A 27,843-nucleotide genomic window follows, 5' to 3' on the forward strand; every position below is an offset into this window, starting at 1 on the left:
TCATTACTATGGATTAAAGTACAGAGGACCCAATTCCTGCCCCAAGGATCTACTAATCCCACTCTGCCCCTTGTCTTCTGCAAGAACTTGGGCAAGTCACTTCACTTCTCTGTGCCTCAGTTACCTCATCTATCAAAGGGGGATTAAGACTCTGAGACCCATGTGTCCAACCTGATGAGCTCGTATCTACCCCAGTGCTTAGAACAGTGCTTGACACATAATAAATAAACACCATCATCATCTGCTTCTGTGCGGGTGGTGAATAGATGACTGGACGTCCATGGCTTCAGATGGATCCATGGATTGTGGCCCTAGGGATGGTTTTCAATGAATGTAGGTTTTATCACCAATTCTGTTGTAGTGCCTTCCCCCAAGCGCTTAGTACAATGTTTTGGACATAGTGAGCGCTCAATCAATTCCACTGACGGTCCCAGAGCACCCTGCAGGGGAGGGAGGCTCGTAGCAAAACACTAACTTGTACCAAGCAGGGGGGAGAACCACAGTGCTGTGTGCATAGTGAGCGCTCAGTCGATACCATTGATTGATAGAGAAGCAGTGTGACTTAGTTGAAAGAGCCCAGGCTTGGGAGTCAGAGGACGGGGGGTTCTAATCCGCCGCCGCCACCTGTCAGCCGTGTGACCTTGGGCAGAGCCGCTTAACTTCTCTGTTCCTCAGTTACCTCGTCTGTAAAATGGGGATTAAGACTATGATCCCCACGTGGGACAACTTCATTCCCTTCTATCTACCCCAGCGCTTAGAATAGTGCTTGCCACATAGTAAGCACTTCACAAATACCATTTTTATTGTTACTATTAATCGATTTGCGAGGGCGCCCTGCCAGGGACGGAGGTTTGGAACAAAACGCTAACTCGTGCCGAGCAGGGGCGAGAACCACAGTGCTGTGTGCATAGTGAACGCTCAGTCAATACCCTCGATTGATGATCAGTGATTGATTATCATTGATTGGTTATCAGGGATGGAGGTTTGGAAGGAAAGACTAATTTTTGCAGGGCAGGGGCACGCACCGCCACCCTTGTTTGAAAAATCTGGGAATCTCGTGGGAGGAAGCTCTTGGACGACAAAGCTCTCTCCATGCAGGGAAGGATTTCCCATTCGCCCCGGGGCTGGGGGGCTGGAAGGGTGGGAAGGGGGGAGAAAGGGGACGGACGAACAGGGTTAGGGGGAGGGAAACTAGACACAAAAGCCTCCTTCCGCCTCTCAATTGCTCTCCCCGACTCCTACAAAGAGGGGAGCTCGGTGGAGCAGCAGGGAAAAGAGAAGTTGCTCTGGGAGAAGAGGAAAAGCAACTTTTTTTTCTTTTAAGTTGCAAGTTTTTTTTTTCCCTGTTGCAACTCCTGGCTTCCCCAGCTGGATGCATCCAGAGCCTGCGCGCCCTCAGACAAAGGAATTGGGGGCCGGTGGACCAGAGGATCCAGAGGACCAGGGGGGCCTGGAAGAGGGTCGCTGAGCCCCCCCGCAGACGGAAGGCATCGGAGGACTTGAATCCTGCCAGCTTCAGCTTCTCCTGTCCCTCTTTTCTTCTTCTCCTCCTCCTCCAGGCTGCTGGAGCGCACAACTGAAGCTGCTGCAGAAGCTGCAGCTGTTCCTGCTGGGGGATTGGAAGGGGAAGGGGGGAGATCATGGCTCTGTCCTGGAGGAGCTGGGTGGCCAACGAAGGGGTTAAACACCTCTGCCTGGTAGGACGGTGGGCAGCCCCCCTCGACTCTGGGAGGGGGACGCGTGTGCATGGGTGTGAGAAGTGGGGGGCTGCTCTTTAGGAAGCACAAAGAAAAGCTTTGACCAGAATATTGTGGGGATCCCCTTCCTGCAAGGGACCCTAGCCCCCATCTCCTCTCTCTCCAGCTCAGGGGCCCCAGGTCTCCCAGGGGTGGAAGGGAAAGGTGGAAGAGAGGTGCCTGTCCTGCAGAGACCTCCCTTTACCTCTTCCTTTTGTCCGGGGCATTGTTTTAATTTCAGATTTTAAGGGGAGGCAGGAAGATGGGGTGACTTTACTTGGTTGCCCAAAAAACAGGTCCACCGCTTTGGAGGAGATCCCAGGAGACCTGTCGAAAACAAAACAAAAGTTTAACCGCCGGGTGGAGGGGACAGAGTGAGGTCTGGCTGCCTTTGTTTTTTTTTAAAATTTGTTTTATAATGGTTTTCAGCTTGTGGGCTGTTGTGGGTTTAATTGTCCCTGCCTTCCACTGAAAGGAACCCTGAGTGTTCTGGTTTGGGCATGTGGTTTCTTCTCACTCTCGGATGTTTTATTGAGTTTTGTTTTGTTTTTCTCATCATTGTTTTAGCTCATCTGGCTGTCTGTCAACATGCTACTTTTCTGGAAAACCTTCCTGCTTTATTACCAAGGGCCGGAGTATTATTACCTGTACCAGATGTTAGGGGTAAGTGTGATGCCCACGATGCCTCAATTAGGCAGTTTGGGGGAGGAGGAGTTCGAAGTGACCAAGCAGGTGATGGTAGGAAATGGGGGTGATGAGTGTGGTGAGAAGGGATGAAGATCTATTTTCCTCAGCACCACCACCCATCCAGAAGGGAAAAAAGGGTCCCCGAAATGGACAAAGGACGTAATCTGTCCTGTGGAAATAATTTATTCATATTAATGTCTGTCTCCCCCGCTTGTTGTGGGCCGGGAATGTGTCTGTTTATTGTTCTTTTGTACTCTCCCAAGTACTCTGCACAGAGTAAGCGTTCAATAAATACAATGGAATAAATGAATAAGAGGAAGGTAACGGGGGATGGGAAGTGGGACTAGCTGCAGACACTGTCCCACAGATAACACATATTCAGGCATGGTGACTGTAGCCAGCACGTGCGTGTGTGTGTGCGGACCCCAAAGACCGATTCTCTTCACGTGTGCATCTTTGGGGGGATGTGTTAGTAGCTATGAGATATTGAGAAGGTTTCCAATGTCATGGGTCAGGTTTACTGTCTGGATTAATAAAATACTGAGTATAGCTTGTGCTGTAATTTGTTGTTGGCAACGAGTAGACTCCATAGAGGGACTCACATCTTTCCCCAGAGAGGTGTAGGGAGACAAACGACTTCGAAGAACTGTCTGAAAGTGTGTATTCTCCCTTGAACTAATTTGCAAAGCTTGGTCCAAATCTACCTATGTGGTCGAATAGTTTAGATCTGCGGGTTTCAGTTAAAGGGGATTTAACAGAGATCAGCTCTGAGAGCAACTTTTCACTCTCTTGTCTTTCCTCCTTTCCATTCCATCCTCGATCTTGTTTTCCCTTATTTCTTCATTTAGCACACTTACCCATATAGGGATGGAGGTTGAAAGGCAGGGTACTCGCTGCTGCTTCCTTGGGGAGAGAAGTTCTCTTAGGATTGTGAGCTCTCCGGGCTCCCGGGCAGCTGGTTGAGAGCATCTCCTCGGAAAGGCAGACACTTAGAATGCCAACTTACTGCTTCAGCTTGTTACCTGTTAGTGAGGAGAGGAGGTATCCTGGCCTGGCGGGCAGAACACAAGGCTTGGGGTGGGCAATTGTTGTTGTCGTCCTGGCTCTGCTCCCGGCCTGTTGCGTGACGTTGGAGAAGTCACTCAACTTCTCTGGGCCTTGATTTTCTCACCAGTAAATTGGGGATAAAATACTTGTTTTCTGATCCTCTTTTTCCCATGCTGAGCCCCGGGTGGGACAGGGACTTTGTCCGATTTAATTATCTTGCTACTATCCAAGCACATAATATACCGTCATAATGATTAGATGTGGGACCGTAGACAGTCTAGATGAGGTTCATCTGGGAGATCAGGACAACTTTACGAGGTCTCACTTTTTTCAAGTTGGTTTCAATAAATGACTTGGATTTAGGTGGCAGATCAGGAACTTGTGTAAGATCTAAGAGAAAAGTGCTGGCGCTTTTGGCAATTTCTTTTCCCCATCAAACTGTTTTTCAGCATCATCAGTGGTATTTACTGAGTCCTTATTTGAGGGGGCATCTTTTCCTGGTGCAAAAAGAAAATCATAAGAGAAGCTGAAGTGGAAGACCAGTCCCTTTCTCCCTAAAGGGGGCGATATTCACGTGTAACCACATGAACTTAAGTATAGATAAACTGCAGGGGCATGAATAGAAAATATATGTAGGAGCTTAAAATTGTACATGAGTTGTTAGTTATAGCAGATGGTGCACCCAGTGCTGTATGGGAGGGATCTGTCAAGGAGGGCTTCATGGAGGTAGTGGGTTTTTGAAAGGACTTCGAAGGGGAGGTAATTTTATCCATGGGATAGAGAGGGAATTTGGTACCATGGCTCCTGGAGGGAGAGTTTAGTGTCAAGGGATTATTTATTGCATTAAATAAAGTTAGTGTTTTGGAGAAGCAATTTTCTTTTAGGTTTGGTAGGATTGTATTTCATGGACTGTGAAGATTGCCCATCAAGTGTGTTTCTTTCTTCTCTTAATAATCCTGGGTTAGGGATAGTGGTCCATTCTCCAGTAGCTCTGATTTTCAGCTGTCTGCAAGAAAGCCAATGGAAAAGATGGTTGTTCATAAAAAAGCAAGGTAATGAAAAGTGATTATTTGCTTAATGAAATCTTTCATCCTAAGCCCTTCTTCCCTCTCTTACGTCCCCAGATTCCCCTCAGTGTGATTTGGGGACTGATTCTAGTTACACAAAAACCCTGGGGGGGGAAAAGGACACCTTTTGGAGCAGGTAGATGTCAAATGTGGGTCTTGCCAACACGTGTGTGTTAACGTTAGCAGAAAGCTGTGTTTGAACTTTGGAATGTAGCTTTTTGATTTCCAGGTTGAACTATGATTTTAGGTGTGTGGAATGAAAGAGCTTATGTTAGGGAGCAGAAACTGTTTATGCAGATTGCATTGTTTTAAAAGCTGCACTTTAAAAAGTGATGTTTTCAAATGGATCGTGATATGGCGTGAATCTTTTGTCTCGGGACTGTTAGATTTTAATGGAATGGGAAATGGAAATTCAATATGCAAAGGATAACAATGGATGCTAGGAGTGACACAGAACAGGAAAATCCCCACAGAAGGCAGAAATAGTACAGAATATACTTTAGCAAGCCAAGCCGTTAGACATTGGGAGTCACTACTCAGGAAGGGAGTATTCTCAAGGGTTTCTGATGTTTGTCATCATTCATTGGATTGTTAAAGGATTTTGCTTATCAAATCCTTTTCTTCATATTTTTTTTTCCAATGAGGTTTTCTTTGGACTTCAGTTTCTACATACGTAAAATGGGGTTGAGATGCCATTCTGTTCCTGGCTCTTATTGTGAGCCCTGGTATAGGTCTAAAAACTAATTATTTTGTATCCACCCCAGTGCTTGATGAATATCTTAATGCCGGATGATTGAGATAATAATCATATCATTAATATTATTGTAAACACTGGAGTAGATAAAAGATAATCAGGTTGGGCACAGTCCTTCCCCCACATGGGGCTCGCAATCTAAAGAGAAGGGAGAACAGGCATTTTACATTTTACAGGTGAGGAAACTGAGCACAGTGGTGTGAAATGATGCGCCTAGGGTCACATACAACGGACAAGTGGCTGAGCCGGGATTAGAACCTAGGTCCCCTGTCTCTTTCCACTAGACCACGGCAATAATACGAATCACTTAGATACATACATACATGCATACACACACACACATTCACACACTCTTCAGGATGACTGTGTGGGTCTAGAGGAAGGAGTGGGATGGTTCAAGAATAGACATTTCTGCTCAGCTGGGGTCATTTCTGAAGTGGTGGAGATAGAACTCAGTTTTCAAGGCTCCCTTACTTGCTCACCTTTCTCTGTTTCGTCACGGTAGCGGAAATTACCAAACCTGCTGCTGGAATTCGCAGCCGAGGTTCCCAGAACCAGCTGAGCACCTACCCCATAACTCCATCCCCTCCCCGCTACTCCCCACCTGTCAGTAGTAAGGAGGTAAGCCAGGTTGGACATGTGAATGCCACAATCACTGGGGACTTGAGAATGAGTGGGAATAGGGAAGGTAGAGGGTAAGGGTGAGGTATTAAAGTGCTCTGTGATCTAATCAGATCCGGTCTCTGATTACAGTCCACTTAGGGGGGAGAATAGGCCCATTTAACAGATGACACTGAAACAAAGAAGTGAAGCAACTTGACCAGGGTCATTCAGCAGACAGGCGGCAGAACCGGAATTAGAACACAGGTCCACTGAGTCCCAGGCCCTTTCCGCTGGGACACAGTTGGGGTTGCTCAATAAATATTTGTTGATAATAGGGCTGGGATTCACCTTGCTGACCACTTCTCTTCTTCTGCTAGTGCAGGGCTCACCACAGTGTCTCCCTCATTGATCAATGAACATGCCCAGTGGACAGCTGGGAGAGGAGCCCAAAGATCTTAGTTTAGTTAGTGCCTTCAGTCAGTTGTATTTGAGCACTTAATGTGTGCAGAACATCGTACTAAGTGCTCGGAAGAGTACGATGTAACCGACATGTTCCCTGCCCACAGTGAGTTTACAGTCTAGGAGGTAAACAGACATTGATATAAATAGATAAATTCCAGATAGGTAACATTGATATAAATAGATAAATTCCAGATATGTACATGAGGGCTGTGGGGCTGAGGAGATGGTGACGAATCAAAGGAGTAAATCAAGGTGATGCAGAAGGGAGTGGGAGAAAAGGAAATGAGGGGTTAGTCAGGGAAGGCCTCTTGGAGGAGGTGTGCCTTCAATAAGGTCGTGAAGGTGGGGGTGAGTAGATATCTCCATAGTTCAGTATCCCTTGAGAAATGCATTCAGAAATGCTTGTTTCCCTGGTCAAAGCTCTGAACGATGAACATGAAATCTGTTAAATGGGGGAAGGGTCCTCAGAAATGAGAAGTGAATGAAATGAGTCAGGAAGGCAGCAAGGAAGGAATACGGAACTAAGAATCAGTCCTCGCTCTGGCAGTTATCTGCTGTGTGATCTTAGGTGAGGTCCTTAACTTTTCTGTGCCTCAATAATACTAATACTAATAACTGTGGTCTTGAAGTCCTTACTATGTGCCAAGCACTGTACTAAGCACTGGAGTAGATACTAGACAGTTTCCAAATGGAGCTCTCAGTTTCAGTCAGAGGAAGAACAGGAATTGAATCCCCAGATGAGGGATCTGCGGCATAGAGAAGTTAAATGACTTGCCCAAGGTCACACAGCAGTCACGGGGCAGAGCCAGGATTAAGTTCTCTGACTCCCAGACCCTTGCTCTTTTCACTAGGCCATGCTGCTGCTCAGTTTCCTCTATGTCTATCCAGATTATTTTGTATCCCAGCCCTCAGCACGATGCACTTAATATGTACCATTATTATTTATCACTATTTTGAGTTAAATTGAAAATAATCTCTAGCTGGGATTTATTTTTTTTTAGGACTGCAGTATAGTTGCTTGGCACGTATTCATCCCGTAATAAATACCATTATCATTTATCATTATTTTGAGTGAGGCTGAAAAAAAATCTTTAGCTGAGTTTTTTTCTTTAGGACTGCAGTATAGTTGCTTGGATTTAAAAAGAGCAAGTTTATGAAATGTGTCCAAGAACCAGGAACTTCATCTAAATTTAAGCCTCTTGAGTAATTTAGAAGGTTGAATGGAATTGTCCTTTCTGTGCTGAATGGCCTTGTTGCTGGGGGAGCCATTTTCATATGTTGTTCTAATTTATGGGGTGACTCATGTTTCAGATGTTTTCTTGCTTTTCACTATCAGCTGTTATTTGATTTAGATTAAATTTCATGACTGCAAATATTGGCAGACACACTATATCCCCCCTACCCCCATCCCAGGGATATTTTTTTCTTTTGAGTTTTTTAGCCAACGAGAATTACCGGCTTAGAGCTATTTTCTGTCATCGGGCCCACATCTGACCAGGGCATAGCCAGAAGCAGGGGAATGGCATCTGCACCGATTTATTGCCTTTGCACCTATGTGTATATATCCATTTGTCTTTTGACAATAAACTCGTTGTGGGCAGGGTATGTGTCCATTCATTGTTGTATTGTACTTTCCCAAGTGCTTAGTACAGTGTTCTGCACTCAGTAAACGCTCAATAAATACGATTGAATGAATAATTTATTTCAATGCCTATCTCCCCCTCTCGTCCATAAGCACCTTGTGGGCATGGATTATGTCTACATACTTTATTGCCTTTTATTCTTCCAAGCACCAATTCCAGTCCTGTGCCCCCAGTAAGCATTCAGCAAATACTGCAATAGTATTCATTCAGTGCTTATTGGGTGCAGAGCACTTTTCTGAGTGCCCAGCCAGCATCTTGTGCTGTGGGAAGGCTCGACAGGGATCCTGAAAGTAGCCAGCTAATGTGGGTGGTAAAGACCACAGAAGCTACCGAGATGGCTAGTCAGTCATTCAATCATATTGATTGAGCGCTTACTGTGTGCAGCGCTCTCTACCAAGTGCTTGAGAGGATACAATATAACAGACCAGCCCACAGTGAGCTTATAGTCTAGAGGGAGAGCATTAATATAGATGAATAAATTACAGATATGTACACAAGTGCTGTGGGCTGGGAGGTGGTTGGAAGGGGGATGAATAAAGGAAGCAAATCGGGGTGATGCAGAAGGGAGTGAGAGAAAAGAAAATGAGGTTTAGCGTTAGGTGTCTTGGAGGAGATGTGCCTCTGATAAGGCTTTAAAGACAGGGAGAGTAGTTGTCTGTGGGATATGAGGAGGGAAGGGAGGGAAGGTGTTCCAGAAGCTACACTGGCAGCTGCCTTGTGGTCCATGAAGCAGTTGATCAAATTCTTGCAGCCTGGCATACACTGGCAACTGCCTTGTGGTCTATGAAGCAGTTGATCAAATTCTTGCAGCCTGGCACCTCTTCCCTCCTGCTCACTCATTGCGTTCCGTGCCCCACTGGGAACATGATTGGCAGCGTGAAGAGAGTTGGAGTGATGCTCTGCAGAGCAATCCTGCACCATCATCGATCCCTTCCTGCAGTTTCTTGGTTCCAAAATCTTTTCTTAACTGGACTGAGGCCTGTCTGTCATTTATGATGGACGAGCCCATTCCATTCTTCCTTTCCTTTATTAGGTATGGTTTTTACCTGTTTCTTTCAAATAGGACAGGGGATGCATCTACCAATTCTGTTATATCGTGTATTTCCAAACACTTAGTACTGTGCTCTGCACAAAGTAAGCACTCATTACCACTGACTGATTTTTGTTTTTTACCTCCTCTAGTCTGTAAACTCACTGTGGGCAGGGAACTTGTCTACTAACTCTGTTATATCACTTTCTCCCAGGTGCTGAGTACCGTGCTCTTCACACAGTAAGGGCTCAATAAATACCATTGATTGAATGATCATCTGTGTATTTAGGCGATTCTTCGATAATCTTTCTTTTCATGCTCTTCTGAATACTGTCTTTTTTTCCCACTCAGCTGAGGTACATTAACCCAAAAAGTGCTTAAATTTTTACTTTTTTTTTTCTTTAAAGAGTCCAGAAATTGTGAAATCTGGTCAATCATCATCATCTTGGAAGTCGATTTATCCTCACAGGCGCTCCATGTGAGATGGACTGGATGGTTATTTACATTCTGTAGGAAGACACACTGGTACTTTATACTTTTCCTCTGCAAAAATGTCAACCTAAATTGCCATCCTGATATTCAGAATAGCTCCCCTAGACACCTGATTTTGAGATCACTAATTTGCATGTCTTCCCCGAGATGGCAAGTGTATTTCACAAAATTCACAAAATACTTATCTTCTGTGTGTAATATGTTGGCAGTTGAGAGCCTTGGCATTTGTTTTGAGTTCACTGGGTACTTTGGAGTTATTCGCTTGTCCTTATACAGGCTGCTTCTGAGGTGGTCATTCTGAAAATAACTTTCTGGAATCCTGGACCTTATTTGAAACATTTTTTTGGATACTCAGAGGCTACTCTTTCTTGGCCTTTTTAATCTGCCTGAGGTACTTTGAGGAGGTGAGCTACGCATCTGGGTTGAGATGGGCGTACAAGAGGCCCAGCTCGGCCTCTCGCCTATCTGACCTTGGACAAGTCACTTCACTTCTGTGTGCCTCAGTTCCTTCATCTGCAAAAGAGGGATTCATTCATTAGGTTGTTTTTATTAAGCGCTTACTGTGAGCAAAGCCCAATATAAAGTGCTTGGGAAAGTACAATGCAACAATAAACAGTCACATTCTCTGCCCACCACAAGCTTACAGACTAGAGGGATTTCAATAACTGTTTTCCCACCTACTGAGACTACTGTGAGCCCCATGTGGCCTGATTATCTTGTGTCTACCCCAGCACTTAGTACAGTGCTCGGCACAGAGTAAACACTTAACGAATAAGTTATTAGTACTGAATCTCCATTTTACATATGAGGAAGCCGAGACCCAGAGAAGTTAAATGAGTTGCCCAAGGTCACACAGCTGGCTGACAGAGGAGATATATTCTCTTTTACTATGGGCCCTCCAACTGTGTTCCGCTTTTGCCGTGAAAGGAAACCTGTACCTTGTGGTTAATGGTTTGATATTTGTCCTCAGAGTTTGGGTTCCAGGAAGGGAGAGGAAAGAGAGATAGAAGAATTTGGCTACCCTCAGTCTCCTCTGATGCTCACTCTGCCCTGGGACCATAAGAAACTTTTCCATTTTGGCTTTTAGGAAGCAAATTGCAGTCACAGCTGCGTGTTTCTTCCTGGTCTCCTGTGAAAAGGAAAAAGCACATTTCATAGAATAAGGTCATGCAACCCATTAAAGGCTTATCTGGGACATTCCTTTTATGATTGTGTGTAAGAATTAATCTTTTTCCCCCTATACTTGAAAAGGCTATTAACTGAAATCTCCGGGATGTTGGTATCTGGCCTAATGTGCTTTCAAGTATCCTATGACTTCTTTCTAATGACAAATTACTGTGGCCCATTTAGCGCTCATACCTTTCAACGGAAGACCATAATTCTTCACTTCTTGATCATAAAGTGAATGTCTAAGTGCATGGAATGTCATGTTTTTGATTAAAAATGAATGTCACTTTTTATGTTGATTTTTTTTCCCTTATAATCTATCCGCAGTTAAGACAATCCAAGCGTTGATAAGGCCATGATTTATACTGAGGAGAGGGTGAAAAAGCCAGCCCTTCCTTAAATTAATTAGGCCCAGTGAAGACAGGTATGTGGTGTTTCTCCTTAAAAGAAACATCCAAGAAGAATATTGACCATCAGAGTTTCTTTTTTCATAAAATAACTCCTGACAGCATTGGAATGTGCCAATACCACCCAAAGTTTATTTCTTTATCCTAGTATTGCTTTTGTAGTGCTTTTAAATTACCTTTTATATACCTGTTTTAGCCAGGCTAAAAGGAAAAAAGAAATATATCAATAGGCAGGTCAATAATGAGAACTACTAAGTGATCCTGTCGTCAACCTTTTCCACGATTCCCTGGGTGTTGGACTAAAGGCTCGTAGTTTTCGATGGAACTGCGAGATTGATCGAGTGTGGGTAATGGCTATGAAGTTTCTTTTGTCTTCTTAAATTTGTATAGCTTATTTTCCCTGGAATCGTTAAGACATTGAAACTTCGAGCACGTCTCTGGCAGTTCATCATAACACTCCTTGTGGACAGGGAACGTGTCTACCAACTCTGTTTTATTGTACTCTCCCAAGTGCTTAGTACAGTGCTCTGTGCACAGTAAGTGCTCAATAGATATGACTGATCAGAAGATGTGGCAAACTTGGAGTTAACTATAATGAGGGATGGCTTTCTTTTTACTTATGTCTGTAATCTTATTTATTTATATTAATGTCTGTCTCCACTTTTTAGGCTGCAAGCTCATTGTGGACAGGGAATGTGTTCGTTATATTGTACTCTCCTAAGTGTTTAGTACAGGGCTCTGCACACACTCAGTAAATACGATTGACTGAATGACTGTTTAACTTGGAGGTTTTGATCTGAAGAAGCTCGCCAAACTGTAACATTATAGGGAGGCGGGGAAGGGGAAGTTGGTTAACTACCTTCTAGCTGCCCCAAGTTCAATTCCAGAGTTCAGGTTAATAATTGGGATACTTGTTAAATGCTTGCTATGTGCCTAACACTGTACTAAGCACTAGGGTGGATAAAAGCAAATAGGGTTGGACACCATCCCGGTCCCATGTGAGGCTCACAATCTCAATCCCCATTTTACAGATGAGGTAACTGAGGCACAGCGAATAATAATAATGATAATATTTGTTAAGTGCTTACTATGTGCCAGGCACTGTTCTAAGAGCTGGGGTAGATGCAAGATAATCAGGTTGGACACAGTCCCTATCCCACATGATGCGCACAGTCTTTAATCCCCATTTGGCAGATGAGGTAACTGAAGCCCAGAGAAGTTAAGTGATTTGCCCAAGATCACACAACAGACAAGTGGCAGAGTCGGGCTGACCATGACCTTCTGACTCTCAGGCCCGTGCTCTATCCACTACACCTTTCACTGGCTCCCAAATCCCCTTGGCCTGACTTTGGCGAATGTCAGATGAGCCCGTCTCAGTGCCGTTCTCCGATGCTGGAAAATCAGGTTCAAGTCTTCAGCTCCTCCTCCTCTTCATCGTCATCGTTATCGCCATCATCAGGAGCATTGCTAGAGCATCTGGGCTAGGTTCATTCATCCAATCGTACTAATTGAGCGCTTACTGTGTGCAGAGTACTGTACTAAGCACTTGGGGAAGTAGAATGCAACAGTAAACAGTGACATTCCCCGGCCGCAAGAAGTTTACCATCTAGAAGTACTTAGGAGCATTCCACAAATAGAAAAGATAGTAGTCCCTGCCTTCCAGGAGCTTCCACACTTTAGGGTGGTCAAGCCCTGAGTTTCGGGAGCCTTATGAGACTCACCCGTCTTCCAGATGCAAACTTATGAAAAGGATGAAGCTGCAAGTGTCCTGTCTTTAGATGGTGGTTTTCTTCTGGCGAGCACAAAGCAGCTTTGGAAACCTTGGGTCGATTCCTGATTCTTTTCCCCCTGTGGGGAACAGATTCTTTGGTGAAATCTGGAAGCAATAGAGAACTGAATTATTCCTTGTTGGCAGGATCTGGACCCTCATCTCATTATTAATAATGGTATTAAGCACTTACATTGTGATAAGTGCTGGTTTAGATATGACAGTTGAACAGAGCCCTGGCCCCCACCCCAGGTTAAGGGGAACAGGGAATAATTAACTGCTCTTTAATCCCAAAATAATTGTGTTGAGGAAACTAGAGTGAATTTTTCCAAATGCGATACTCACACCCAGTTTTCTTTCAACACAAAGGAGAGATCCTCCTTGAAATGCTTTGACAGCAAACTCCTTAACTGCTCTAATAATTTACTTTGCTCATCTTCAAAATGGGGTGAAGAAAACGGCCTGAAGAAGTGACTAGGAAGCTCACAAAAGTCTTAAACCCCGAGTCTGTTGTTGACTGGGACTTTGTCAACCCGACTAACTTGTATGGGCTTGTGATCACTTAACAAATATCATTATTATTATTGTTGTTAGCCGGCAGGCCATGAGCATGTAATACCTTCCAAATGGTGGTCCAGAGAAGATGAATGTTGAGAGACTCTGGCTTGCTTTCTGATGACTTTTCATTTTGAAAAAAATCAGTAAGTGTTATGAATGTAATCTAAACGATTGCTTGGCGACATGGGTGAAATTGTATTTAAGTTTCATTCAGCATGTTTGACGTTATGTTTTCTATCCTTCAACAAATGTGAATTTTATCAAGGAATTGGCTGCCGTTATTGCAGAACTTTGGCTGACATGATTGTTCCAAGGTGTTTTTTGATAACTCATGAAGGAGCTATGAGACGGATCCCTGTGTGGATCCCAGTGAGTTTATATGGCCGGAGCTGGCTTCTTTCGCAGACCAAAGATTATAATCCCCCACATCCCATTTGGGCCCAAGACTTTTATCCACTCCAACGCTTAGATAATTGCCTGGCACATAGTAAGTGCTTAACAAATACCATAATTATTATTAATTATTAAGGCAAGCCTGTGCTGGTGGGAAATATTAGATCCCAAGGGCCAGGGGGAGGTAATTTCCTCCTAACTTGTTATGTTTTGGGCCCAATTCTGTCTGGGGATTTAGCATGTGCGGGACCGGGCCGAGAAGTCTTGTCTCAGTGGATAGAACATGGGTCTGAGAGTCAGGTGAACCTGAGTTCTAATCCTGGCTCTCCTACTTACCTGCTGTGTGACTTTGGACAAGTTACCTCATCTTGGGGATTAATACAGTGAGCCCCATCTAATAATAATGGTTGTATTTGTTAAGCGCTTCCTTGTGCCAGGCAGTGTACTTACTAAGCGCTGCGATGAATACAAGCAAATTGGCTTGGACACAATCTCTGTCCCAGATGGGACTCACAGTCCTAATCCCCATTTTACAGATGAGGTAACTGAGTCCCAGAGAAGTGAAGTGACTTGCTCAGGATCACACAACAGAGAAGTGGAAGAGCCGGAATTAGAACCCAGGTCCTTCTGACTCCCAGGCCCCTGCTCTATCCACTAGACCAGGCTGTTTCTTCTGTGGGACAGAGACTGTAGCCATTCTCATTATCCTGTATCTATCCCAGTTCTTAATACAGGGTTTGGCACATAGGAAGTGCTTAACACATATCATTATTATTACTATTATTAAAAGCATCTATTTTGAATCATTCAGATTTCATCTCTCCAGGAGGCTGATTTTCGGAGATCGTTTCTAGCTCTCGGATTCTGTGATTCGTCTTTTCTCATGTCCTTTTTATATTATGGGCTTATCTCACAGACAGCATTTGAGAAGCAGTTTTTTATAGATTGTTTTCTTTTAAACCTCTGGATTATCGTCAGTGGAATTGAGTCATATACTGCACATTAGGTCAAACTCTCCAGGGCAATGAAATGGAAATAGATGGAAAGGAAACCATTAGGAATAAATTAAACTTTTCTAATGGCCTGAGTGGCTATTCATAAATTCTTGGAACTACATAAAAAGCACAGCCATGATGGTTTATTTTTGGATTTTGCCTAAACTGTTTCTATATTCACATTAGCTGTGTTTCCTCATTCATAGTTTTCCTGCAGCTCCCGGTACTGTCAAAGCAAACATGTTTGCCATTTTAATTCTCTGCGATAAGCCTGGGGCTATTCGCATGACATTTTTCCATCAAAATATTTAGATAGTCTTTTGAAGGACCCCATTCCTGAAAAAATGCTTTCGAATGAAATTTTTAACGGTATCTTAAGCACTTACTATGCGCCAGGCACTGTTATAATTGATAATAATTATGATTATGGTATTTGTTAAGGGCTTAGGTGCCAAACACCATTCTAAGCACTGGGGGAGATACAAGGTAATCAGGTTGACCCACGTGGAGCTCACAGTCCTAATCCCCATTTTACAGATGAAGTAAATGAGGCACAGAGAAGCAGTGTGGTTTAGCGGAAAGAGGTCAGAGGCTTGGGAGTCAGAGGTCGTGGGTTCTAATCCCAGCTCCGCCACTTGTCGGCCATGTGACTTTGGGCAAGTCACTCAACTTCTCGGTGCCTCAGTTATCACCTCTATCAAATTGAGATTAAGATTGTGAGCCCCACGTGGGACAACCTGGTAACCTGGTATCTACCCCAGCACTTAGAAGAGTGCTTGGCACATAGTAAGTGCTTAATAAACACCATCATTATCATTATTATTATTATTATCCACTGGACCACACCTTAGTCTGCTTCTCGTAGAGGCTCCTGGTTAAAATGCCACTCATTCTCTCACTTCTCTTCCCATCCTCGCACCCTCGTGCTGCTACACTCCCCCATCTCCTCATCTGTCTTGTCCTCCCCACAGACCCTCTTCATTCTGCGTTCCTTGCCTCCCCCGAGCCTTCTCCTCCCCCCTCCATCCTCTCTCCCCAGAATTTTATCTTCAACTCAGTACAGATTCCCGGGCCATTACCCATGCTGTCGCTGATATCGACATTTAAGTGATGATTATGTAATTTAAAACAGGTTGAATAGAACACAGTGACACTTAATAATCGCTAATATTTAAAATTAGTTGCAAAAGAATATAGCCGCAGCATAAATGACTCCAAGCCATTGACTTGCTGGAATCTTTATTTACTTGTGGTCTTAGCTATTATATAGTTAATATTTATCTACGTAGCTGATAATATATAGGAAGCGGCATGCCCTAATGGAAAGACCTCAAGCCTGAAAGTCAGAGGACCTGTGTTCTAATCCCGGTTTTGGGCCTCGGGCAAGTCATTTCACTTCTCTGTACCTCAGTTTCCTCATCTGTACAATGGGGATTAAAGGCCCATTCTCCTTGCTATTTAAACTGTAGGCTCCATGAGGGACAAGGACTGTATCGGACCTATTTTGTTTAAAAACCAGAGCTTAGTCCAGTGCTTGGCACAGGGTAAGTGCTTCACAAATATTATTTTTTATTATTATCACCTTTCATACCATTACATTGTATGCTTTTTGAAGGTAGGGATTCCATCCTTTACTTCTGTATGTCTTATGGGTGACCCGTGCAGTGCTCTGCCCTTAGAAGGTGCTCTGCGTGGCTTAGTGGATATAACACGGGCCTGGGACTCAACAGAACCTGGGTTCTGATCCCAGCTCCACCACTTGTCAGCTGTGTGACCTTAGGCAAGTCACTTAACTTCTCTGGGACTCAGTTACCTCAACTGCAAAATGGGGTTGAGAGTTTGTGAGCCCCATGTGGGAGAGGGACTGTGTCCAACCTGATGAACTTGTATCTACCCCAGCGCTTAGAACAGTGCTTGGCACATAGTAAGTGCTTAATGAATACCATATTATTATTATTATCCTGTGGGCTCAGGATTGGTATCGTCAATATCTGAGCATGCAGTGCCTTCCAGTCTACTGTTAATGACCCTTCAAACAGAGTTCAGCGGTTTCCTGTTATGAATAGGGTATAAATTTCTTGACTCCTTTGCACTTCTTTAAAAATGATTTTTGGATTTTAGTCAAGTAATAGATCAACTATGTGTATTTCTTTTTTTTACAAAAGATGCGTCTTGCCAACAGTCTTGGAAATGGTACAACTGGCTTCATTTGTTATGATTTAATGTTTGACATTGTTTTGTGACTCATAATGTCTGTGTAATTTACTTAAATGGTTCAGAAGGAACTTCTAGTTACTTTTTCCGTGTTTTGCTTTCCGGCTGTGTAATTGTAACCTCTGCTGTCACACGGGCTTGTTTTTGGGATGAAGAAATTGTCTGGTTTCCATTCCTTTGGGCCTGCTGTTGAGTTTTCGCTCGAGAGATCAGCCGTGATTTTTCTCCCCCTTTCCAGTTCCCCCAGGGAGGCGTAGCTCACTCATCTTAGATGGTCCTGGGTAGAATCGTGGCGTAACCAAAAATTCCCTCATCTTAGATTGTCCCGGGTAGACTAATGATGTAACCAAAAACTTGCACTTTCTGTGTGCAAGGCCAAGGTTGCGTTCTTCCCCGGTGGTGATCTCCACTTGGCTGATCTTACTTTGAACCCCATCTGCCTTTCCTATAGCCATAGTCGTTGCACTTAATACTGTTACCTAGAGCTCCAAAGGCGGAGGGGAACTCTGGTCGTTGGAATTCTCCCCGTCTGGCACTGCCCTTCCCCTGGGATCCTTGGGACTTAAAACATTCTGGCCACCAGCCACGTAGGGAGACTATTTTTTAGTCCTGAAAACTTTGGTGTTGGGCCAAGATGCGAGGAACCCTAGCCTTTTGGTTAAGTCAAGGAGCTTCCGTCTTCCCTTTACTCCTCTCTCCACAGCACCTAAGATCATGTGAAAAGCTATTCCTGTGTTCACCCAGCTCCTTGCTCTTTCATTCAGTAGAATTTGGTTGTCTTTCTTGACATCCACCCTGAGAGGATCCCTAACTTTTTCCAAAATGTCCTCCCAGTTCCCCCTTGCAGTTTGAATGGACCCAAAGCCCCCTTGAACTAACCAACTAGGCTGCACCTGTGGAAGAGAAGTCTATTCTCATCACCTCGTGCATGAAGGATTATTTCATTTGGATTTAAAACAGTGATTTGATTCAACTGGTTCATTTTGCTCCTTTAAAAGGGAAATGAATGATGATTTTATTGAGGATTCATTTGTGTGCAGAGGACTGTGCTAAGCATCTGGGAGAGGGCAGTGGAGATGGTAGACATGATCCCTTCCTTCAGAGGGCTTACAATCTAGTGGAGAGGATCTTAAAATATTTTGCTTATCAAAGGTAAGAGAAATATGAGTAATAATAGTAGTGACTGTGTCTACCTTGTGGAAAGCACTGTTGTATTAAGTCCTTGGAGAAATTACATGGAGAACTAGGCATGCAAACTCATTGGGCAGAATGGAGCTTTAGTAAATCATGAATTCACTAAATTATGGATATCGCTAGTTATTTTTTGCCACGCAGACTCAGAAAAAAACAATAACATTTTCTAAAAACAGCAAATATTGTAATTTTTTATTTAAAATAACAAATGTAGGCTTTTGAGACTTTTCTTCAATAAGCGTTACCAATTTTTGCACCAAACACATGTATGAATTTGTAACCCACAAACACGTGAACTCCATTTTTTCCCACCTCAAATACTGGGAAACTGAATCTAGGTGACAAGCCGATTCTTCACTTCCCTCTTCCTGTTTACTCATACACTGGAAAAGAAAATCATACTTTCCTGTTCTGTGGGGGATTTTTTTCAATTCCCAAACAGTTTTATATTTGAGAAAGAAGTGGCCTAAAGAAAGGAAATATTCTTTCTTTAACTGTAGTCCTTTACTCTGTCAATTCCTCAGAGTAGGGGGAGTTCATTCATTCAGTCGTATTTATTGAGCGCTTACCCACTGTACTAAGCACTTGGAAAATACAATTCAGCAACAAAGAGAGAGTTCTCTTGTAGGAGAACCATGGTCAGGGGATTTCTGAATGTGGGCTTTGTTAGCCCTGTTGAGCTAATGAAGCGTCACTTGCGGGGCCTCTGGCCGTTGACTGTGTTCTAACTCTTGGCCTTATTGGTTCAGCTAGGATTGTGCCTAAGCAGAGCTTCCGCCTCCGTCCTCAACTTCAACTGCAGCCTCATTCTGTTACCCATGTGCCGGACCCTTCTCGCCTTCCTGAGAGGATCCCAGAAGGTGAGGAAACGTAAGACCCGCAGCCGGTACTTAAAGACAGCAATTCGGACTGCTCCTCATGAAATGATAACCTCTGTCACTTTATTTTCATGCTAACCTCTTTTTTTTAATGGTATTGAAGTGCATTCTGTTTGCCTGGTGCTGAATTAAGCACTGAGATAGATGTCAGATAATCAGGTTGGATACAGTCCATATCCCACATGGGGCTCAGTCTCAAACTCATTCATTCATTCAATTGTATTTATTAAGTGCTTATTGTGTGCAGAGCACTTGGTAAAGAACAGTACAAAAATAAACAGTGACAGTCCCTGCCCACAACGGGTTCACAGTCTTGGGGAGCGTGGCTGGGTGGGTGGAGGGGGAAGACATCAATACAAATAAATAGAATTGCAGATATAAGTGCTGTGGGGCTGGTGGGGGGGAGGAGGGGTGAGCAAAGGAGCAAGTTAAGGCGACGCAGAAGGGAGTGGGAAATGAGGAAAAGTAGGGCTTCATCTGAGTGATTTTATGGTGAGGGAACTGAGGCGCAGAGAAGTTAAGTGATTTGCCCAAGATCACACAGCAGACAAGTGGTGTGGGATTAGAACTAAGGTGCTCTGATTCCCAGGCCATGCTTTTTCCACTAGGCCATGCTGCCGCTCCTTAGAGTGTAAGCTCCCTGTGGGCGGGGAACATGCCCTGGGGTCTAGTGTGCTTTCCCAAGTGCTTGGCACAGTGTTTTGCACACAATGGCTGCTCAAGATGTAATTTGTTACCTAGATCATAGAGGTGCACTGTTTAATAACTTTATGTCATTTTGTGGGACATCTGATATTGAAAAGTCAGACTCCTCCAAAGTACTTCTGAGAGTTCTGATAATGAAAATGTCCGGGAAAGCTGCCTAGCCCGCCATTCTTAAGGCAGTTGTTACAATTAGCAAATCAATTTTCCTCTTAACGTAGCTCTGTGCTTAGGAGAAATCACTGAGTAGATGCATCGCCAAAGAGACTCTGTACTTTCTGTCCTGTTATTTAACTATAATCATCACATTTAATCAGTCCAGAAAATAGCCATTTCCTTGGGTGGCAAGATCCATTATTCCTGGCATCGAGACTGCCTGGCAGCTCCTTTCGTGGCATCCCTGAGCTCGTCGGCTCTTGACCTTACGGGGCCTGTAGCCTACCTGTTATAATGGTATTTACTCAGTGCTCGATTGGGGCTAAGTGCTGGACTGAGGGCAAAATAAGCAAATTCAGAAACGTTCATCCCTCCCGAGGGGCTCCCAATCTGGGCGTGGTGAGGACACAGATATCAGCATTCAGAACGGTGCTTGGCACATAGTAAGCACCATAATTATTAATAATAATACTAAAAAAGAGAAATAAATTGTGGACAAGGCCCAGACCATGGGAGTTGAAAACAGCAAGAGGAATAGGAACAGATAGTCCAGAGAAAGACAGGGCCGATGTTCTTTCCTGCTCTAGGCACCCTGGAGCCAGGCGACTGCAGCCTTCCCAATATTGATGTTTCCAGTGGCTCCAAGTCCACAGGCCCTCAGAGTTCCTGGCCTCTGGCTTCTTGCAGGACTGAGATCCGGGCTCCCGTGCGGGCTGCTCAACCTTCTTCCACTGGGCAGTCGATCAGTGTTATTTACAGAGCACTTACTCTATGCAGAGAGAGGACAATACAATAGAGTTGGTAGACATAATTCCTTTAATTGTATTTATTAGATTTTAATAATGGCAATTGTTCTATTTGATAAGCGCTTACTGTATGCCAAGCATTGTACTAAGCACTGGGATAGATACAAGCGCACTGGGTTGGACACAGTCCCTGTCCCACGTGGGGCTCACAGTCTCAATCCCCATTGTACAATGAGGTCACTGAGGCCCAGAGAAGCGAAGTTACTTGCCCAAGATCACACAGCAGACAAGTGGTGGAACCGGGATTAGAACCCATGACCTTCTGACTCCCAGGTCCATCCTCTTTCCACTGACCATGCTGCTTCTTTAGTGCTACAGAGATGGGGCCAGGCAAGGGCTGAGGCAATACAGAAAAGCAGAAGTGGCAGTAGGGACATCATGGTCTAATGGATAGAGCACAGGCCTGGGAGTCAAAAGGACCTGAGTTCTAATCCTGACTCTGCCACTTGTCTGCTGAGTGACCATGGGAGAGTTACTTAGCTTCTCTGTGCCTTAACTACCTCATCTGTAAAATGGGAATTTAGACTGTGAGCCCCAGGGGCTGTATCCAACCTTGTATCTACCTTGCCCCTTAGTACAGTGCCTGGGACATAGTAAGTGCTTAACAAATGCCATTTAAAAATAAAAATAGGGTGGGGAGGGGGTGGGAATTTAATTGGGGAAGGCCTCCTGGAGGAGAGGTGATGCCAGGAGGGCCTTGAAGATGGGGAGAGTTATGGTCTGCTGGATAGGACGGGAGAGGGAGATGGAGGTAGAAGGGAGGATGTAAGCAAGAAGTCAGTAGACTGTGAGTCTGTCATTGGGCAGAAATTGTCTCTATCTGTTGCCGAATTATACATTCCAAGCGTGTAATACAGTGCTCTGCTCATAGTAAGCGCTCAATAAATACTACTGAATGAATGAGAGAGATGAGAGCAAGGCACAGTGAATAGGTTGGCTTGGAGAAACATTCCTCTAGTTCTTGGTCACTCTGGTCTTGGATATGTGCCTGGGAGGTGTCATTTCCCTCATCTAGTTCCTACTTAGCCCAACATCTAGGAGGCAGGTCAGATCTAGGCAGGGATCCAGGGAACTTTTAATAACTGCATCATAGCACGCAGTGGCTAAGCTGTCCGCAGTGTTCTCTTGGTGGAATGATCTTCTCTGGTTTTGAAGTCAGTAAGTATTTTAAAGGAAGAGTAAATTTAAAGGGTATTCGTTATTGCACTCTAAAGGAAAAATGTGTTTTTTAGGTTGCAAGCAGGAAAACAAGAAGATTATTGGATAAAAGCCGGACGTTCCATATCACATGTGGTGTTACAATCTGCATCTTTTCAGGTATTTTGTTACATTTTAGTAGGGTCACATCTTGAGGGAAGGAGGAGGTTGAGTGATACAGGTGATAATCAATCCATCAGTGGTATCTATTGAGCTCTTACTGTATGCGGAGCACTGTATTGAGCACTCGGAAGAGTACATTAAAACATAATTAGCAGATACATAATGACCTTACAATCTAGAGGATCTTTAATTTGGTTATGAATACAATGTGTAGTTGAAACCTTAGAACATCACTGTTTCACTGAAGAATTGTATCTGTGGCTGTGAAGATAAGGCAAATAACCTTCATGCCCTGGAAGAATAAATGCTTTTGTAGAAATCATTTGAGAGCCAGTATAGATTAGAGCAGGTTATGACTATTACACTAGGGATTGAGAGTTAGGGGATCTGTTATCTCAGTTGAGATATGCAGTCTTAGTCAAGTCACTTATCCTCAGTTTCCTCACCTGTAAAATGGGGATAAGATACCAGATCTGCCTAACTCTTAGATTGTGAGTTCCGTGTGGAACAGAGGTTGAGTCCCACTTGACCCTCCTGCCTCTACCCCAGCATTTAGGCATTCACAGACACTTCGTAAATACCATCATTTGTTTCTATCTGGGCAAAATGTTCAGGGAAATTTTAGTTACAAGTGCCGAACCAGATCCAGAATTTCCCCATCACATTCAATTGCTATTAGTATAAGTGGAGAATCCTTTATTGAAAAAAGCCCTTGAATCCGAACACTAATTTTTTTAGAAAGACTTCTCTTGCCATCTGATCTGGGGCAGGTCTTTGAACTTCCTTGACCTTGAGCCCCCACATGCTTTGGAATTCTTGATCCCTTGAGTTTCCAATTTCTTGGCAGTTCTCACACTGAACTGGGACCTAGCAAGCTGTGAAGTTAACCAGCTGTTTCTGGGGGAGGTTAGGCACAATGGGGTGGGATCATTATTTTGCTCCTGCATGTGGCATCTTAGAACCCAAAACCTCGTATAAGTATAGCAGTTAGGTGATTCAGCAAATGGCGTCTTATTGACCTGAAAGAATAACTACTTCGTTGAAACTCAGAAAACATCTGATTCTCTTTCAGTCTCCTTGTTTCCTGGGGTTCCCAAACCCTCCTGTTCTAGGAAACATGGGATGACAGGTGAACCTTGGGATTGAAAACCCCTGTGATACATGGTGAAGCTTTCAAAAGCTACCGCTCAATCAGTGTTATTTACTGAGCATTTACTGTGTGCAGAGCACTGTAGTAAGCTCATTGGAGAGTACTCTAGGGTTAGTAGACACTCACCCCGCACTCAAGGGGCTCAGAACAAATTGGGTTGGGGAGATGGGAAGACAAAATTTGGGAGCTGTTAGAAATTCTCTGGGTGACTGAATTTGAAAAACTAGTCTTGGTTTGTTGTATAATTCCACTGGTTGGTTTTTTTCCTTTTTGTCTAATGTTCATGTTCACTGTTCAGTGTCTCTCTCAGACTGTAACCTCATTAAGGGAAGGGGATGTGTCTGTTTATTATATTGTACTCTCCCAAACACTTAGTACCGTATTCCACATAGAGTAAGTGCTCAATAAATACGTTTGAATGAAGTAATGGCTTATTCATTCCCGATCTAGAGTGACTGTCAAGATGGTCCAGGATATTTACATCCAATGTGAACCAGACTCTTGCAGTGAAGCATAGGTCTGCCCTTGTGCAAATCCTAATCCTCTGGGCCCTTTTTTCTGTTGCAGGAATGCACGTAGTCGCTCACCTACTCAACGCCCTGCATTTCTCCATGAACTACAGTGAAGATTTTCCAGCACTGAACGCGGCAAGATATCGGGATGAGGTGGGTGGTCTTGGCCTTAAGATTTTCCTTGCGACTGTCATAACTGGTTAGTGAGGTGCAATGGTTTTCCTGGAAAATCTGCCTCAGAGTACTTTTAAGAAAAGAGAGGTCATGCTGATTTTATTTCTTCTCTTCTTCAGGTGAAATACGGGTAATTATCATCTTGGATGGTTTTCAGCAGAAAATAGGAACCCTGGTGGGTGCCTGCTTAGTAAATTCTGCAGGATTTTGTAGTTTTCCACCAAGGGCCTATTTCTGATTCAGCATAATTTGTCTGTGATGTCGCAGATCTTAAATTTGTGGATGTCAACCATACCAGGAGGGGGAAGACTGTCCTTTGCCCCACAGATTTAGAGAGAGAAGGCAGACGTGTGTGTTTACATTTCTGGATCCTAGATCACCAAGCTTCCCTATCTAATTGATCTCGAGTAGAAGTTTGTGAAATATTTTCCCTTCGATCAATCAGTGGTATTTATTGAGGGCTTACTGTGTGCAGACCACTGTACTAAATCCTAGAAATGGGGTGGGTGTTAGTGGGTTTTCCTGAGAAAGGAAGCTTGGTGATCACCTCCTTTCAGAGCAGCTTGGGTGACTTCCCTAATTCCTTGTTAGGGAATTGGGGAATGTTCTTCCTTTTGCTTTGGAAGTCTTCGAGGATGCAGAAGATCCAGTGCCCTGAGCTGGGTTAGGTTTTGCTGCTAATTATGGCTTTTTGAATCATTCTGGATTAGAGATTTCATCACTGAGAAACAGTGTGGCCTAGGGGGAAGAGCACAGGCTTGGGAGTCAGAGGACCTGGATTTCAATTCTAGCTCCACCACTTGCCTGCTGGGTGACTTGGAACAAGTTGCTTAACTTATTTGTGCCTCTGTTTCCTCATCTGTAAAATGTGGACGAAATACCTGCTCTACCTTCCTCTTAGATTATGAGCCCCGTGTGGGAGGGGGCTGTTTCTGACCTGATCATTTTATGTCAGTCCCGGTGCTTAGTGTGTCACTTGGCACATAGTAGTGTTTTACAGACATTACTATTATTATTTTTGTTATCATCATCGTGTTTAAGTTTTACGATAAAGGAACATGGCTTTATCGAGTGCTTTGACATCATCTTTCATCAGGGGCATTACAACCATAGGATCGAAGGGATTTCATATTTGGTTTCTTCCTTTGGAGTCTTTCAGTGATAGAGTTAAATACATACGTGCACACACATATAAATATATATATTCATTGTATATATAAATATACATTCTCTACGTACATGTATATATTCACTAAAATATATAGTGAATATGTATTCACTAATATATATATACACACACACATATATATATATATAATATACATAATTTTTTTCTCTCATTTGGTCTAGGATCCCAGGAAACTCCTCTTCACCACTGGTAAGTTGATATTATCTTTCTATGCAGATTCAGGAAAGTCTAGTAAAATGGTACCTGTCCTGGGTGGTTGTGCTTAGTAGCAATGTTGTGTTCAATGACATTCTTGCACTCCACCCTCCCTCCCAACCCCGCCACGCACACCTAACTTAGGAGCTCGAGAGGGGTGATGGCAGATGGGGATTCACAACAGTTTTGGTGGAATTTGCTGTGACAGCCCACCAAGAAAGGATAGAAATCACCTTGAAGGCAAATGTCGAAAATTCCCAATTCCAAGCAGTGATAGCGAAGTTGCTCATTTCCTTTCCCAAAAAGCAGAATGCTGTTCTCCTTAAGTGTCGGCACTCCGTGCCAACTCTGCTTTTGTATTGGGTTGGGATTGGCTGGGAAGGAGGAAGTCTTCAGTCCAAATTTCGGTAGGTAACTAAGTGACTCCATCCACCAAATCCGAGTTTTTGGTTGAATAAAAAAGATTGAGCAAGAAAGCATCTAGCCCCCTTCCCTATTTCCATGCAAAGATGTTCTGAATTTGTGCCTGCTGTCGGTGGTGTTGGTGGGTTACATGGACAAAAGTCTGAAAAATTACAACTTGCCACCATTTAGTCCTACAAAGCTGAACCCTCTTGTCCTTCAACCTGCATAAGAATCAAACTCACCCTAGATTTTTTTTCCTTTTCCTTGGAAGGAGGTTTGACTGAAAGTTCTCAAAACTTTGCCCCTCACAAATGGCAAGAATAACACATTGCTCCTCCTTTCCTTACCTTGCATTAGAGCACCGCAAAACTAAAATTCACTTAAGGGGATATGATAAGGGATTTCATTTTATATCCCTTCGATGTGATTCCCACAGAGAAGCAGCGTGGCTCAGTGGAAAGAGCCGGGCTTGGTTGTCAGAGGTCATGGGTTCAAATGCCGGCTCTGCCACCTGTCAACTGTGTGACTGTGGGCAAGTCACTTAACTTCTCTGTGCCTCAGTTACCTCATCTGTAAAATGGGGATTAAGACTGTGAGGCTCATGTGGGACAACCTGATTCCCCTGTGTCTACCCCAGCGCTTAGAACAGTGCTCTGCATATAGTAAGTGCTTAACAAATACCAACATTATTATTCCCAAACTCTTAGTACAATACCCTACACAGAGTAGGCATTCAGTAAATACTGTTGATACGGAAATACTCTTGATGAGAGAGGGAAGTTTATACAGGGAGAGTATTCAGAAACCTTTAGATAAAATTTTCATCATAAAAAATACATAGTTGAAGACTTAGATGGGCAATGTGTTGTCTGGGAGAAAAAATAGGGGGAAAAATCCTTGAATTATTCATCTTAAATTTTTGAATCCTAAAAAAATCCATTTTACATAGTATCAAGGTTTATAAAACTTTTGTGTGAGACTACAGGAAAATGTAACATTTGTTGCAGTTCATGTGCATCAAAATATTGCCTTTATTTACATAATTGGGTTTGCTTACCTATACTGGGTTTGGAAGACCCTGGGGGTGGAATGAGAAATAGTTTCTAAACTTCCCCTCTTTCTAAGTAAGAAGTTGCTTCGAATGAAAGAATGATTCTGCATAACAATGGGGCTCCCCTCTGCAAGTCTCCAGCTTTAGTGGCTGTCTCCAGCCGGTTCATTTTTTCAGTTAGTAGGTGCCATTTTCCAAACAGAACCTACACAGTGATAACAGTAAAGAAGGCAACTTTCTCCCAGTGGGAGGGTTGTTGGTGTTTATTTGGGAGATAGATTTGACCTGCTAGATGAGAATATGACTTCAGACAGCAGGCAGATTCTAAATTATGTAGCATGGAGAACGAAGTAGACGTTAATCTGAAATGAATGAAAAATGATACGAGTGCTTCATCAAATATGGATACCAAATGTATTCAATGCTGTCACATTTACATAAACAACTCTCAACCTGGGACCAGGAGATAGCATCTGGATATGCTTGGAATGGAAAATAAGCTGGGTAAATTGGGTCAGGAACAAAGACGGCCCAACTGAATAGGATAATGGGGGATAGTGTGTACAGGACAGGATAGCAGATGGAACAAAAACAAGATGAAGTTCTGGTGGTGTACATATGGAGACGGAAGATGAGCTAAAGATCATGGGTCTCAGTTGGTTCATGAATTACTCGTGTTGCGGTGGTGTTGAAAAAGCAAAGCTGGATCTAGGATACATTATAAAGAAGGGAGCCTTACTGAGAGAACAATCCATCTGTGTCTTTAATGATGATCAGGCTCGTTCTAGAAAACTGCATTTCTAGAAACTGCATCTGCTTCCGTTTTCTAAAACTTCCAAAGGAAATGGAGGTCTTGGAGAAGGTTTAGAGGATTCACAAAGTAGTCGGAAAGGGGAGCTGATGAGCAATGGTTAAGGGAACCAAGGTTACTTGATTTAGAGAGGAGAATGCGGAGGGAGGTCTTGAAAACACCAAAGAGCAGTACACGAAGGTTATTGTATCAAAAAAGTCTTCTGGAATTTTTCCATCTTGAACCCAGCAAGATGAAGTGAACTTAAACTATGGAGAAAGACTTTGAGTTAACTATA

General features: G+C 43.6%; 1 protein-coding gene across 4 annotated transcripts in view; it reads left to right on the forward strand.

Annotated features, from left to right (window-relative positions):
• Positions 1–1,256: 1,256 nt before the first annotated feature.
• NOX4 (NADPH oxidase 4) overlaps positions 1,257–27,843 on the forward strand; it is an 83,228-nt gene continuing 56,641 nt past the window's right edge. The window contains exons 1-6 of one of the 4 annotated variants that reach the window (XM_029048519.2): positions 1,257–1,697; positions 2,304–2,399; positions 18,967–19,077; positions 21,992–22,076; positions 23,797–23,894; positions 25,266–25,293. In XM_029048519.2, coding sequence (XP_028904352.1) covers positions 1,641–1,697; positions 2,304–2,399; positions 18,967–19,077; positions 21,992–22,076; positions 23,797–23,894; positions 25,266–25,293 — 475 coding nt within the window. In that variant the 5' untranslated portion in view covers positions 1,257–1,640. Of the gene's footprint in view, positions 1,706–2,032; positions 2,116–2,303; positions 2,400–18,966; positions 19,078–21,991; positions 22,077–23,796; positions 23,895–25,265; positions 25,294–27,843 lie in introns of those variants that run through there. The other 3 variants (XM_039914973.1, XM_039914972.1, XM_039914974.1) reach the window with 3 other exon arrangements.

The sequence above is a fragment of the Ornithorhynchus anatinus genome, chromosome 20 (assembly GCF_004115215.2).
Source record: "Ornithorhynchus anatinus isolate Pmale09 chromosome 20, mOrnAna1.pri.v4, whole genome shotgun sequence".
NCBI lineage: Eukaryota > Metazoa > Chordata > Mammalia > Monotremata > Ornithorhynchidae > Ornithorhynchus > Ornithorhynchus anatinus.